At 36.8% G+C, this 15,292-nt stretch overlaps 2 protein-coding genes across 2 annotated transcripts; both read left to right on the top strand.

The window, feature by feature from the left end:
• The first annotated feature begins 432 nt into the window (after nucleotides 1-432).
• LOC129809598 (uncharacterized) lies at nucleotides 433-1,825 on the top strand. The gene is made up of 2 exons (XM_055859550.1): nucleotides 433-1,196; nucleotides 1,483-1,825. Exons 1-2 carry the CDS (start codon nucleotides 529-531, stop codon nucleotides 1,748-1,750), a joined length of 936 nt encoding a protein of 311 aa, XP_055715525.1. The 5' UTR covers nucleotides 433-528; the 3' UTR covers nucleotides 1,751-1,825.
• Nucleotides 1,826-6,199: 4,374 nt separating this feature from the next.
• Nucleotides 6,200-15,285, top strand: LOC129809595 (armadillo-like helical domain-containing protein 3). The gene is made up of 3 exons (XM_055859547.1): nucleotides 6,200-7,638; nucleotides 7,725-8,084; nucleotides 14,791-15,285. The coding sequence occupies exons 1-3, from the start codon at nucleotides 6,327-6,329 to the stop codon at nucleotides 15,159-15,161; spliced, it is 2,043 nt and encodes a 680-aa protein (XP_055715522.1). The 5' UTR covers nucleotides 6,200-6,326; the 3' UTR covers nucleotides 15,162-15,285.
• Nucleotides 15,286-15,292: the final 7 nt, after the last annotated feature.

The following is a 15,292-nucleotide window of genomic DNA, read 5'->3' as shown; positions in this document are numbered from 1 at the left end:
AATGGTAAAAAAAAACAAACATGATAAATTTCGCACAAAAAATGTGAAGTGGATTAAGTTTATCTATAATCATTTTCTTCTTGGAACACTCAACAATCAATTCATAAAAATTGCGGCAATAGGGTGAAAGGAACGTCTATTGACACTTTAAGAACTCGTGTCAGCACCTATTGACACCCTACTCTGTACCATTTGGGATACGAAACTTGAACATCTCTGTTTATAGTAAAAGGTATATTACAAAAAAACGTTATATTACTTATATTTTACTAAATACATTAAATAATTTTCAATATTTTGACAAAAGTGTCAATAGGGGTTCCCTGTCGAACAGACGTTCCTCCGACCCTATCTCAATTTATAAAGATAAGCTGCAAAGATAAAATTGATAAGTGAATTAGTGTGGTAGGTATATAAATAGCCAATTTTCCAATAGTTTTCAAATTAGTTGCTGCGTGGATTCTAGAAAAGTCGCCAAAGACATACAAAAGAACCTCTGTGAATCTAGTAGTAAAAACTATCAGGAAGATGACTACCTCATTCTCTGGTCAATTGGCCTGTCCTGTGGAGTTTGGACATGCATTTTTTGTATGTGGTAAGTCAACTGGCACAGCCGATCGTGTGGTTTTTAACCTGGCTACCGGCAAAAACCTTGGAGATATTCCTCTGCATATCTCTGCAAGATTCCGAGCTAATGTGGTTGTGAGGAATAATAGAGTAGGGCAATGTTTTGGTGCAGAGGAGACATCGCCAGGATACAACAATGTAAAAAATCCTCTGGTCGCTGGACAAGAATTTAAAATTTATGTATTAGTTGGAGTGGATCGCTTCCATATTTCCCTGAATGATGTTCCTTTCACTGAATTCATGTTCCGTGCACCGTACAGAAGCATCGCTGTACTTCAAGTGCTTCAGGATGTTGAGTACATTCGCCAAGTGGATCATCGTAAGGTCTATCCATCACCTTATCCTGCTGTTCAAGTTCGATCACCGTGGTACTCCTTTTCCAATGATTTGCCGACTATTTACAACTTTGGTCATGTTGTTGTTGTAACGGGCATAGCCCTAGGGAATCCGAAAGGCCATTTTGTCATACGTTTCCTTGAAGGACATTCTGAGAAACAGGGACTCCATTTCAATGTGAGATTTTACAGTCGTGAAGTAGCCAGGAATCATACCGTTAATAGCAAAATGGAGTAAGTTTTCTTCTTAAACAAATTCCACATATGTGGCTCCATAGTGCTATTCCAATGAAAAATGAACATGTTTTTTTAGCACTTCACTGTTCTCAAGTGTTTGTGCATTATCGACGTTCCCCAATCTTCGCCGTGTTTGTAAAATCACTAAATAATCATGACAGAAACCAACAGAAAAGTCGATAATGTAGTGGCATTTGAGAATAATCAAATGCTAAAAAAAATCCAATTTTTATTAAAATAGCAACATTATTCCCTAACTGATCATTAATTTTCTTTTATGTAGGTTTAACTACAATGATGAAGACAAATATGGAGGATTTCCTTTTGAGCTAAATCGTCCCTTTAAAATTGCTTTTGGTTTTGGGGAACGTGGATTTAGAATTGCAGTAAATGGATCATACTTCTGTGAATACGGTTATAGAGGGCGATGGAATAACTTTACGGGAATTAAATGTTCAGAGCACGATGGACTAACATTGAGTATCACGGAGGTTGATCATGTGATGAAGGACAAGACTTTGACAAATTTTGAGCAACTATCTCGTATCTGATATCACACGCTGTAAACCAGAAAATTAGGAAAATTTTAATAGAGAATAATAAAAACTGAAGCATAATTTAGAAAATATGTATGTTTTGTATTGTTAAATATTTCTGTTTAAAGTTATGAAAAATTCATAACTTTCGCTTCATCTGAGGCGATTTAGAAGGATTACTTGGGATTGTAACGATCGTAACATTCTTTCTCTCATGTTCGGTCTAATTTTATCAATTTTGTAATATGGGTATAATGGCCTGTACACAGTAGAGAAATTTATGTCCATATTGAAGTAAATTCAATATGGACATTCAATTCAGTAAATTCAGGAAAAACTTTTCAATATGGACATAAATGTCCCTAGTGTGTAGAGGCCATAATGCAGCCCATACAGCCTCACCCTTACTTTAACAAAATAGACCGAACTTTAACGTTTATTAATCAATGTCAATGAACTTTTTTAGCTGAGATTCTTTACAATCTCAGCTTTTGGGCTTTTGTAGTCACAGATGAAATCCGACCTCGTCAGATCGGGCCCAAATTTTGGATTTACATGTTTTGACACTCATAGATCACGAATGCGCCAAAAATCGATTTTCGTGGACGTCCCGTACCGTCCCGTCCGTTACATTTCGACTTCTGGAGAGAGAACGGAAAGAGATATCGACAAGCGGTTTTCGGAAAAGGTTAAATGTCGATGGGTGGCTAGAAGTAGGTGATGTCAGATTCACCCCCAACCCCCTCATTCCGCCATTTTGGAATATCCCTAAATTTTGTTTTTTTTTTCAATAACTCAGCCCCTATGGCATCTACCGATCTCAAATTTTAGTATGTTATAGCTGGACCTAAGAGCTTTCGATCGATACCAAACTTAACACCCTCCGACCACCAAATGGTCATATATCCGCTTCTAATTATCGGATTTGGAAAAATTTCGGTGTTTTGGAAAGCCCTCGTGGAGTACTACACCCTTTGTGACACGCCAATTTCATCCGACTAAATCTAAGGATTGATTAATCGAAAAATCGATTTTTGATTAATCGATTAATCGAAAACCAGACGATGCTTTTTCTTTAATTTTAGTTAGCTAAGCTTAAAAGCTTTCGATAAAAAAAATAAGACCGCCCGACCCCCTTGACCCGAGCTAGAAGGGGTCAAAAATTTAATTTTCAAATGGCCATATCTCCGATTCTAATTATCGGAATTCGAGAAATTTTGGTGTTTTGGAAAGCTCTCGTGAAGTACTAAAGCCTTATTACACCCCAATGTCATCCGATTTAATCGAAGGTCCGATTAATCGAAAAAAAAAACAATTTTCGAAATTTCAATTTCGAATATTTCGAAAATTAGATTATGTTTTTTTTAAATTTTAGTATGTTGTAGCTGAGGTCGAGACCTTTCCAACAGTGGGTCGCACTCCTCCCTCGATGTTCCCTGACACGAGCTATAATCGAAAATGTCTTGGCCGGACTGCATTTTTGGTGTCTCTGAAGCGATTTTGACAAAGTTTTAGTATATATTATATCTGAGATCAAGATCTTTCTAACGATGGGTGCCATCCGTCTCTACCCCAACCCACTGTACCCCGACCCTTACTATGTCTATGTCTATATCTAATGTTTATTCACCGATTTCAATGAACATTTCTTTCTCTTGTTGGCCTTCCCCACTCAGACTCTTTAAAATAGAAAATGACCAGTGATAAGCCCAGATAAGCTTATGGTAGCTGAGATTTTTTACAGGCGGCCTCAAAATGCGTGCAACTCGGAATGCGTGAAAATTCGATTGTGAGTTGAATTTTGGGGGTAATGGCTCCGGCACACCTTTTAGATCAGAAAAATTTCATGAAGCCGAAATTCCAATCCTTTTCTTTTTCATATGCTTTGCATATCGTCGGTTGCCTCAGCAACTGTGCTAACTGCATCTGCTTTGTGTCTGCAATCGTTGCAAACGCCGCGCAGCGATACGTTGCTTACAACGAATGCTGACACAAATCAAATGCAGTTAGCACAGTTGCTGCGGCAAGCGACGATATGTCTATCTCATTCCCTCGCACTCTTCTTCTTTTAAACATTACTCCAAATTTAATTTAGCTCAATCGAATTTGGTATGCGAAAGAATGAGATAGTCATATGCAAAATACGTGAGAATGAAAGGGATTCGAATGTTGACTTCTGTACTTAAACTATTTGAAATAGAAGATGGCCAGTGATAAGACCAGATAAGCTTATGGTAGCTGAGATTCTTTACAAGAGACCTCGAAGTGCTGTAACTCGGAATGTGTGAAAATTCGATTTTCAGTTGAATTCAGGGGGTAAAATCGCGTCAAGCCTCGATCATTTAACCCCTGCGTGGTTAAGGAAATTGACAAAAAGGACAAAACCTTCCTCAAAATTCTTCTAAAAAAGCAAATTTGAACTTGAAGTTTTAATTATCAAGTTTTGTGCAACTTTTGAAAACATCAATTAAAACTAAATCATTAAATAATAATAATAATAAACATAATAAATAATAATAATAATAAATTAAATAATACACATTACACATTAATAAATCCAATTGAATGATTCTGGGCCTTTTGGAAAGCTTAAGGCAGATGTGAAAAGCTTTGAGTAATTAAATAAAAGAACTCATCTAAAACGACAGTGTAGCTTTTTGGCAAAAAGTTTCTTCAAAATCCTTACAAAAAATAACTAATTTGAATTTAAAATTTTTTGATTTTTCTTTGAAATATTTATCATAAAATATTTTTTTATTGAATGATTTTAGGCTTCTTGGAAAGCTTGGAGGAAAGCATAAGAGATTACTTATTAAGAGATTTAGGGGAGGGTGGGGCAGTTTAACGACGGGGCAGTTTCAATTTTTGCATATTCTTTTTATCCCTTTGAAAGTAATGGGATAAAACCTTTATGTTATTGAAGAGATAACTGAGATCCATATTCATAAAAATAATTTATTTCGTGACACTTCGCGTTTGAATTCTGTAATTGATTTTATAAAACTGCATCAAAATGAAACTTTTTGTAATGTTTTATTTTCAACAATTTCTGAACTATTGAACTTATCTATCGAAGTAACATAATTGTATTAAATTACCAGTGGTTTTATGATTATTATAAGACACTTAGCGTTAAATGTAATCTAAGACGGTTCTGACAATTTTCATTTGAGTTTCGAAAGTGCGTGAGGGGCAGTTTCATGCAAGCACACTGAGAAGTTTCCAGTGTCTAACAATTTACTTTTTTAATTAAAATTAACTTAAAATGATCATTGAAAACGTTTTGTAGCTGTTTTGTCGATAAAGTTCGAAATTATGGAAAGTAGTATTTCCTAAAAGTTCATAATAAAAATTTAAAAAAATAATCTTTCAGTGATATTTAAGTGCTTAAAAATGATGAATTTAATTGTTTTAATATATTTTCAGAATGTTTTCAGCAAGATATTGTAAATTTTTTTAGTATTATAAAAATTCAAGACTTTAAAATACTATTATAAAACTGTTATACTAAAAAAGACATGTTCTAAAGCGATATAATGGCTCAACAATGTACAGAATTAGCTTAGCACTACAAAAGACATTTCAATCGTATAAAAATTCAAAGAAAACTGCCCAATTAATGAGAAATAGGCTTGGAAATCTCTAGCGATATTTTATTTTCTCTGTAAGATTAATTAGTGTTAAAATTCTGTTATAAAGTTCTTGTTAGATTATATTTTTAGGTTTTAGAGTCTTTGAAGACTTTAAAATAGTAATTTTAATCAATTCTGGTATCGCAAGTTTTCTATAAACACGTTTTATTTTTCTCAAAAATTGCCTCATATTTGTCTTGAAAGTGCCCCGCTATGGGGGACTTTCACACATTCTGCCTTTCAAGTGATATGAATTACTCCACAATAGACTAATGAAATTAAAGGATTATTGTTACTATTTTTATTAACCCTAAACACAACTGTAATTCACAGAATATACAAAGTTTTACTTCTGTTCATCACCTTTTTGCAAAATAGTCCCAAAATCCATTTTGCAATTTAGGGGTGAACTGCCCCACCCTCCCCTAACAAAAAATAAACATTCAACAAACAAACAACAGTGTAGGGTTTTTTTTAATGAAAGTACTCTACAAATGAGCTAAATCTTGGTTTTTGTTGAATTTATTTTTAGTTTCCATTTATTTATTATTATTATTTTGCCATTATTGCTGAAGGAGTCTGTCTCTTCCGCGCTATACTTCCTGTTTTTAACCACAAAATAGACCTAAAAAACTGGGGAATGTGGGAATGCACCAAAATATCAATTCACGATTTTTTTTTATTGTAATATATAATATTTACAAAATTATATTAAAAGAAAAACCTAATAAATTTTTCCAATTTTTTGAAGTCAAAAATAAAAGACCGTTGCGAAAGAAAAATCGAAATGTCGAATTTAAATTCATATATGTCGCACTTTCTTTTTCGAAATTGGGCATCGACGTCGTCATTCTGGCGAAAATCTCTAACCTATTCCGTACTATTTTTGCATTTTTCACCTTCATTTCCCGAGAAATTGACCTCTCTGACCACCAGAAGTGCAATAGTTTGTGGTCGAGATGACGTCGAGGAAGAGAAGTGGATCGGGATCGAAGCGCCCCAAGGAGAAAGTTGTCTACATCTATGAACTGATATTTCGGGGAGAGGATCCCACTAGCAATAGCAATCCTGAGTTCTGGAATGAGTTTTTCCTGCTGCAGCCGAATGTGGAGAGCCTGGAGGCGGAACTTCTGAAGCAGACAAATGAGCAGTTGATGGCAATCCGTGGGAATATCAATGAACTGTTTACACGATGCATAGACATTCTGGGATCAGATCATCCGAAGAGAGTGTACAATTCTCTTCAGACCCTCTGTGCATTGATCTATGCCATCTTCAAGAAGTCCTCCTCGGGTACAGAGTCTGGATTTGACATTATCAACACAATGGTCGGGTTTTCGGAGGCAGAAGAGAAAATGAAGAAGCTCGTTCATCACTGCAATGAATTCCTTGTCAGTGACACTGAGGACTGCCCCAGGGATATGTGCTTGAAGCTTTTGCTGGTCCTGGTCACTGGAACGGACAATGTGAGTCAGAATGTTTTGCTGGAGTATATCATGATTAACAGCATCTTCGAATCTTTTGTGAGAATTCTCAGTGATCCCCCTTTGAGAGCCCTACACGGGCATGACATTGTCATCCTCCTGACCCTCCTGGTCAATTACCGTAAGTACGAAGCACCCAATCCCTATATCGTGCAGCTGTCGATACTGGCAGATGAATTGGCACTAAATGGCTATGGCCAAGTGATTAGCTCGTCCCTCATTGAATTCTGCCGACAATATACCCAAAATCTGGCTGAAGCCCAGTCATCATCTTGGTTCTCGTCACTGTCCAACATCGTGGGCAATATGTTTGTATCGGACGAAGGCTGTGATAAAGTGCAACAGATCCGTGCTAACAATGCCCTTCTGCTGGCCCTGTACGAGGCTGTGCACCTCAATAGGAACTTCATCCCAACCCTGGCACACAGTCAGGCTGAATCTTCAGCACCACCATCGCCCAGTAATACCCTAAATGCTAGTCAACCTGTTCCAGACCTCGCTGCAGCTCCCATCATTGACGTCACGCAGTTCCCCACAAATCTCCTCGTGGCTGTCTTTCAGTACTGCTCCATTGTGATGCAGGACCACAAAAATGAGTCCTCCACCATCAATCTGAAGCTCTGCTTCCTGATCCTCACGTGCATCTCTGAGGATCAGTATGCCAATTCCATGATGCACGATGTCAATCTCACTTTCAAAGTTCTCATCCATCGGGCCCAGATGAGACACAGAAAACTGCCTGGAGAGAGAATTTCCAAGTCCCAACCACTTGCTGCCACACTCTTAGGTGAGATTGGTTCTCCCTCTGAACCCATTCCCTGCCCATGTCCCCCCTGCGCTGTCCATTCTCACAGAATCTGTCTTCCCTGCCAGATCTCCTGGTGGAGTTCATAGTGTCGCACCTCATGAAGAAATTCCCCATGGAACTGTACCTGCTCTGCGTGGGGATCATCCATCGTGTGCTGTGCTACCAGAAACGCTGTCGCGTGCGCCTGGTGTATCCGTGGAAGGAGCTCTGGTCAGCACTGATAGGTCTGCTGAAGTTTCTCGTGGGACAGGAGCAGAATCTGGTGAAGAAGTGCAACATCTTTCACCTTGCTATCCAAATTGTCAATATCTTCAACCTTTTTATCACGTACGGCGACACATTCCTCGCCACTACCAACAGCTACGATGAGCTCTACTACGAACTCAATCGGGAAGAGAAGGTCTTCAGCGAGATTCATGCAATGGGTGAGTCCATTTACCAGATTTTTTTCAGTAAAAAAAATAAAAACACTGAAGTTGCCTACAATTTCCAAGTGCAACAGAATCTCATCTACAACAAGCTTATCTGGGCTTAACACTGGTAATTTTCTTTTAAAAAGTTTGTGCACAGCAGGCCAAGAAAAATTTTAAAAAATCATTGAAATCGGTTTATATACACTGAAAGAAATCCGAAAAAGTTAAAATAACATTCCGGAAATGTTTATTTTACCCTGCAGTATTGATCCGAAAATGGTGTAAATATTACCCTTTTTAGGTGTATTATGGGTTAAAGTTACCCTACTTTCATGTTGATTTTACCCTTAAAAGATGTTAAATTAACATTAAAAAATGTTGATATATTTTTACACCCAAAAAGTGTTAAAGTTATGACGAAAAAAGTTAATCGCAGCCTCTTTTTTTTCTCAGTGTACGTTAGAGATAGAGTCCGGTCAATTTCGACATGGTAATACCGGCTTCAGACTGGAGGTTTAGGCCAGTTCCCGAAAGCCTCAAAAATCTAAATAACAATTTTGTTGATATTTCAAAATATAATGGATAATTTGTCTTCAATATCCAATCCGGAGTAACAATTTCTTCCAAAATATTGCCTGATAAAGAATTAGAGGATTTAAGCCATATGGCTAAGCCTCAGGTCTAAAGCCCGTATAAGACCGTATTCAGACTAGAGGTATAGCCCAGTTCCCAAGGGTCTCAAAACCTTAAACTGCAACCGATTTTATTGATTTTTCAAAATGTAATAGGTCATTTGCCCTTAATAATCCAATCCTAAGTCAAAATTTTCCAAAAAATCTTCACTGATAAGATATTAGAGAAGTTAAGCCATATGGCTAAGCCTCAGGTCTAAAGCCCGTATAAGGGTAGGAGCAAATAGAGGTTCTTTGGAAAGGGTGCGACTTATCGTTGGATAGGCCTCAACCTCAGAAATCAGTTAATTTAATAAACACCAAAAATATAGTTTGGCCAAGTTATTTTTATTTGTAGCTCGGGTCAGGGTAGAGCGAGGAGAAAGTATGACCCTTCATTAGAAAGGTCTCGACCTCAGCTACAACATACTAACACTTCATTCAAATTGAAAATAGCAGTTTCAAGATATTCGACATCGAATTTTCAACAGTTGATTTTTCGATTTTAGCGCCCCTAGCCATGATCATTTTAAATTAATATTTTGGCAAAATTAGTATTTAACAAGATCTTTCCAAATAACCATCCAGTAGGGGAATTCTGTAATTTTCGTGGCATTATTACGCGTGAGTTCGAAACCTGACAATGCCATTCGAGCTTTTTTGTCATATCATATGGGTTCGAAAATGCAATTCATTGAATTTTTAATGAAATTTCTTTACTTGATGATTTTATGAAAATACAGTAGGGGGAGGCTTTGATGTTTCGCACATACGCTACCATCGGACACTTCGAATTTCTCCGGTATTACTTTATAACTTTCACTGATGGCTATATATTTTAGTAGCTAGTCTTAAATCACACCTTTCCTGAAAAAATTGGGAGTCTAATCCTTTTCCCCTAGTTTTAGGAAACAAAAATTAAAAACAGGTCCAAAACTGTAATTTTGCTGTGCAATATTTCATACGATTGTGCACAATTAATATCACTTTTCTGAAAAACTACTATCACACAGGGTAGAAGGGTTATTAGGAATCAGATTTAAGTAAAAATCTTTTAGGCTGAACAGGCACTTTTTGTGGGTGGAACAAAATTCACAAACTTGACTCAGATTCATCGATCGCACATAGAAGACATGGCTTCTCTCACATTTTCCAAGAAACTTCATTTTAGATGCGATCCCTCATATTCACATCTATTGTAATCTACCGATTTGATCCACCACTAAAAAGGAAAACTTAAAAATCGTAAAGTTGATAAACAAGAAGTAATTTGACTCAAATAGGTTGCAGTTGAGTAATTATTAAGCAATTTTGCATTTCTTTGATATAAAAATATTTTTCAAGCTTGCACAAACTGAATGTGCAATGAAAGAATCACATCTACAATAAGCTCACACAGTTTACAACTGGTTTTTGACAATCTTTGACATAACCTCACTATTGTGTTGTTTTTCATGTCAAAGAAAAGAAATTGTCCGTAAGAAGATGTTTTGTGAAAATTTTAGCTTGTTCACCTGCTGAAGCTCAATATCTGTGCTAAATCCCGATTCCTGCAGCTGCAGGAACAGGGAAATCTTCAATGATGCGCATTCAAAGGTTTTTGTGCATATCCGGCTCCGTGGAGGAATGGTGGAATCTTGTGTGGTCTTCTCGCTTGCAAAGTTTTAGTCAATTTTTAGCTTTAAAAACTTATTGATTCGTGTAAATTTGGTGATATTTGGACTTTTCAAGAAAGTATTCATCAGATTTAACCGTTTCCGGAGTGAAATTCTCGTAGAATCAAGCAAAAAAATGGTTTTTAATGTCAATAAAACATCTCTCATAAAAGTTCCAAAAAAGTGATATTAAAATGTTTTATTCCTTATAAAAATGGTTTAATCAAGTAGATTAGAGTTCCCTTTAAACAATGATGTGCAACTTTTAGTGTCCGGTGCAAAATTTACGGTGAAAATGGGGTGTTCAATGATGGCGTGAATCGTGTGCGATAATAGAAACTTGATTCATCTATCGGACAAATCGCCATTCAATTTTCATTTTCCTCTGGAGGAAAATCTAAGGATTTCCTGGGATTTTGTTTGGTGGGATTATGAACCTTATAAGTAAGACATTTTTTTGGCATAGTTGGAGAATCCATACGGTTTGCATGGTAATCAGAAAAAATCACTGAACTTGAACATCATTTTTGTGTGCGAAAGTTCAAAGCCTCCCCCTACGTCTTGGTTGATTTGTTTAACAAAATTCATTGTCATTTGAATTGCCAGAAACCTCAAATATGTGACTTCTGACAATGTCACGTGAGCTGAAATGGCAATGCCACGGCTACAGAATCGCATTTTCGAAAAAGATCTCCTGAGATTCAAACCCAATTTTTCATATGGCATTTCCAGAGCGTTACAGAATTCCCCTCCTGGAGCACAAACGGTAAGGGATATCCACTTTCGGTCATCGGTGCCCCCTCATAAATGACCATTATCTCCATACGTTTTTTCCTTTTTCCCCTTACCCCCCCTCATTTTTCCTTAAAACCATGTTTTTTCGTTTTCGTTAGTCAAGGTGAATACTTCGTCCTTGGACACCTATGTTCGAAAACCATTTCGATATAGAATTTTCGAAAGTCGAAGTTACTCTGGGGGGCCTCTTAGGTGAGATTTTTAACAATCTCACTTACTATAAATCCTACCAAAATTTCATGTCCTCCGATCGGGCCCAAACTTTACCAAAATGTGTTTTGGCTACTTCCTGAACATGAATATTTTATTTGTTCGCAGCCGGTTGGCCGCTCTTCGGAGCTTAATATCACTTAAATTAAGAGAGATAGATATCGACTTCCGGTTTACGGCAAAAATGAAAATTGTAACTTTAAGCATTGACCCTCTACTCCCACCCTTCCTCAGGGCCCAAATAGACCCAGGCTGATCCTCGAGAATGTTTAGCCTGTAAAATTTGACAGTAAAAATTTATCCCAAACTGTCATACACTGAGGGCTTAGGAACATCAATTAGAAGCCCCTTTGCATACATTTCCTTTACCTAATCCTTTACCACCGCATTTTACAGGCTAAATATTCTCGAGGATCAGCTTGAGTCTATTTAGGCCCTTAGGGCCTTGACAGACCTGTGGATTAGCCGAGAGACGGCTTAGCGTAATTAGGAATATATTACAGTGCAAAGCAAATATTACTATATCAATGAAAAAAAAACGGTCATTGATAAAAAGAAAACGATAAAAAATGTATTTCTGATTTTAAAAAATAATAGGATAAAAAAATAAACAATAAAACGGCCCAAAGCAAGAATCGAACTCGAGACCTTTGCGTTATAGGGTAGAGTAAGTACTTTTCGCCACCTTAAGGTTTGATACCCTTGTGATTCTTATACTTTTTGTCGAAATAAAATGAAATTTTGTGTGTAGGTGCTTTGAAGCATTGTCTCTCTATTGAACCAGGAGACTTTCCGGGAACTTTTGAGTATCTGGTTGATAAAGTACATTTTCTGCAACAATGCATGTTTCAGTACTTTTCGCCACTTTGTAAACACTTTTTCGCCATTGTGTAAGCACTTTTTCGCCACTTGTTTTCAATTGATTTTAAAAGAAACAGCAGCTTTCGAAAACTCCCAAAAGTACACGGCACAGTACTTTTCTTATTTAACACCAATATTAGACAATTTTTAGAGTGTTTCGAATGATTTTTTGCACATTTTTTATTTGCGACAAAAAAGCAATTGAAAATTACGCCTGTTTCAACTAAATTCCGCGAGGAGCGCCACTTGTAAAATGCTTGGAAAAATGAGTGGCGAAAAGTACTTACACTGCCGAAAAAAGTAAGCACTATTTCACCACATCCAAATTTCTTTATTTTTTTGGGAAAACGTTATTAAAAATGATATTAGAATAAATTTTAGTTAATAACAAATTGACCTTCAGTGAAAAAATATTAAATGCTGTACAGCTAAAACATAAAATAATGCAAAACATTTTCTTTGAGCGTTGACAAGTTTATTAAGAACTCCATACTTTTTTGGTGACTGCTCATTTTGTCGAGAATTTCTTTAATTAACTTGCAAATAATCTAGTCGATGGAGCACCAGATATGGTTTTCTGATTCTTTAGGCTAGAGGTCACGAAATAACACTCATTTCGTCGTATCACGAACTCATAATTCTCTTTAAAATGTGATTTTCATTTAGGTGGCGAAAAAGGGCTTACTGGCGAACAAGTACTGACTCTACCCTAAACACCATCCGCTAGCTCGCTCCGCTACCGCTGCTCCTGTTGGTTCTAAGACTTTCTTTATCATATACAGTTTATGAAATCATTCTAAGTGCTTTTTTTAAAAGGAAAAAAAATTAGCACTTTTTCAGTATGACACAATCCTTATGATGCCCATCCCTGTCTATGTTCTTAATGTGAAGCCAATCAGAATTTGATGACCCTTGTCAGAATTTTAAAAATGAGGGCGTTTTGGAAAGCTCTCATGAAATTTCACTTTCTTTCTAACATCGCAAGTTTATAAAACTACCGCTAGGGGCGCTATTATTAAAAAGAAGATTTTTCAATTTACAGTAGACTCTCGCTCAATCGGCTCTTTTTCAATTGGGCGAAAAATTTTGTTGGAAATTTTCACGTTTAATTATAAAGCAAATTCGCTCAAATTCGCTGTAGTTCATCTTATTTTATCGTGATTCTCTATAATTGAGCGTTTTTTGTGGAATTTACAATGGCTTTGACGCCCAAATTTCTTGAAAATTTGGATGACATTTTGCCCCATATGCCCGATTGAGAGAGAGTCTACTGTACTAAGTTAAATAACTCAAAAATTCCATTGTTCATCGAGCTCAAATTTTAGTAGGGGAAACTGGGGCACCACCAAACACGGGGTAGCACCAAACACTAATTTTTATTTCTAAACTATTTGAACTATCTCAACCATTTCTTCAGTGGACAAGCATCCCTATAATGCCTAAAAATTTGTATAAGTCTTATGCTCTGAAGTCGAATATCCTATTAAAAAATTGCAGCGTTTGGTGCTACCCCGTGTTTGGTTGTGCCCCAGTTTCCCCTATGTTGTAGCCGCTGATTATACCTACCAAACAAAAAAATACTTAAGTCGATCCATAACTCCTGACCCCAGCTATAAGGGGTCAAAGTTCGAATATTGACCGGCCTCTATCTCCGGTTCTAATTAACATATCGACCTAAATTTTAGCTTTTTGGTTTCGTCTCGATGAGTACTTTCAGATGGAAGTTCAAAAAGTCATCACAGGTGACGCTGCGATAGCGTCAAAATTTAAACTCCACTGTACAAGTTGATTAAATTTTAGAATGTTGTTGTCTAGGCTATGAAATTTTACAAAAAGTGGTGTGGGTTCGCTATGGTTACAATAGAACCGGAGATATGAGGGGTCAAAGTTCACGAAATTCAAGAAATCATATCTCCGGTTCTATTAGATTGATTTTGATGAGTGAGGGCTTCAGAGGTGTGCAAGAACCGTTGGAACCCGAATAAACGTCAAAATAAGTTTGCTCTGGTAGCGTTTTGACCATTGATGTGCATGTTTTATTTGACGTTTATTCGGTTTCAAACGGTTCTTGCACACCTCTGGCTTAAACGAAAGACTTCACCAAATGCTACAACTTTCTAGAACATTTGAACTTCGTAGAACCAACACCAGAGGCGCCACAGTCGAAAACCCATTTCAATATCACATAACCTCAATTATCTCGACGCGTGCTCAACCGATTTTGATGATTACTTCGGCATAATTGTACAGGCTCTCTCATCTTTAGTTCTAAATTGATTTTGCATGCAGCTCGAGTTTGCTTACCTTAAGAATCTCACCTACAATAAGCTGTTTTTCTTCTTAAATTTTGCTAGATTTAATTTTTGCTATCCATCTTGGTCTTATTCTGACTTTCTTGTTTAATCATTAATTAAATTTCATTTTTTTTTAAGTTTTTGTAAATTAAGCGTAATTTAAATGGTAAATTATAACATAAAAAAAAATTAACTTTTTTCTAAAAGACCTTATGGAAATTTCAATTTACAGTACTGAGGTACACCACAATACCTGATTGCGAGTACAAGGATGACGTGCTGAAGCTGCTTCAATCCCTCGTGAATATCCTGGCGATCATTAAGCACTTCCAGATTAAGATCAAAGAATGGTTGGATTCACAGAACATTTCGACGCCCAGCGAAGATCAGATTCTTGAAGTCGTACGCAAGAATTACGATCTGACGCTGAAGCTGCAGGATTCACTGGATCAGTACGAAAGGTATGCGGAAAAGCCAAAACATGCTGCCTTCTTCACGTCAATGGTGCGTGAAGTGGTGACAGATACTCGGAAAAATATCTACTATGCTATCAAAGAGGCCCATGCGGCTCCACAGGCAAATTACTACTTGACTCCGCAGTAGGATACCCATCCTTGTCCTGCTCTTTTCTCACGTGTCTCTTTGCCTCCTTCCCGGAATTCCATACACAAACATTTACAATTTGTACAGTTGTAGAGCGTTTTTAACATGATGAATGAAAAGCAAAGACATGT

Source organism: Phlebotomus papatasi, chromosome 1 (genome assembly GCF_024763615.1).
Source record: "Phlebotomus papatasi isolate M1 chromosome 1, Ppap_2.1, whole genome shotgun sequence".
NCBI classification, from domain to species: domain Eukaryota; kingdom Metazoa; phylum Arthropoda; class Insecta; order Diptera; family Psychodidae; genus Phlebotomus; species Phlebotomus papatasi.
This window is presented reverse-complemented; position numbering and strand designations above follow the sequence as displayed.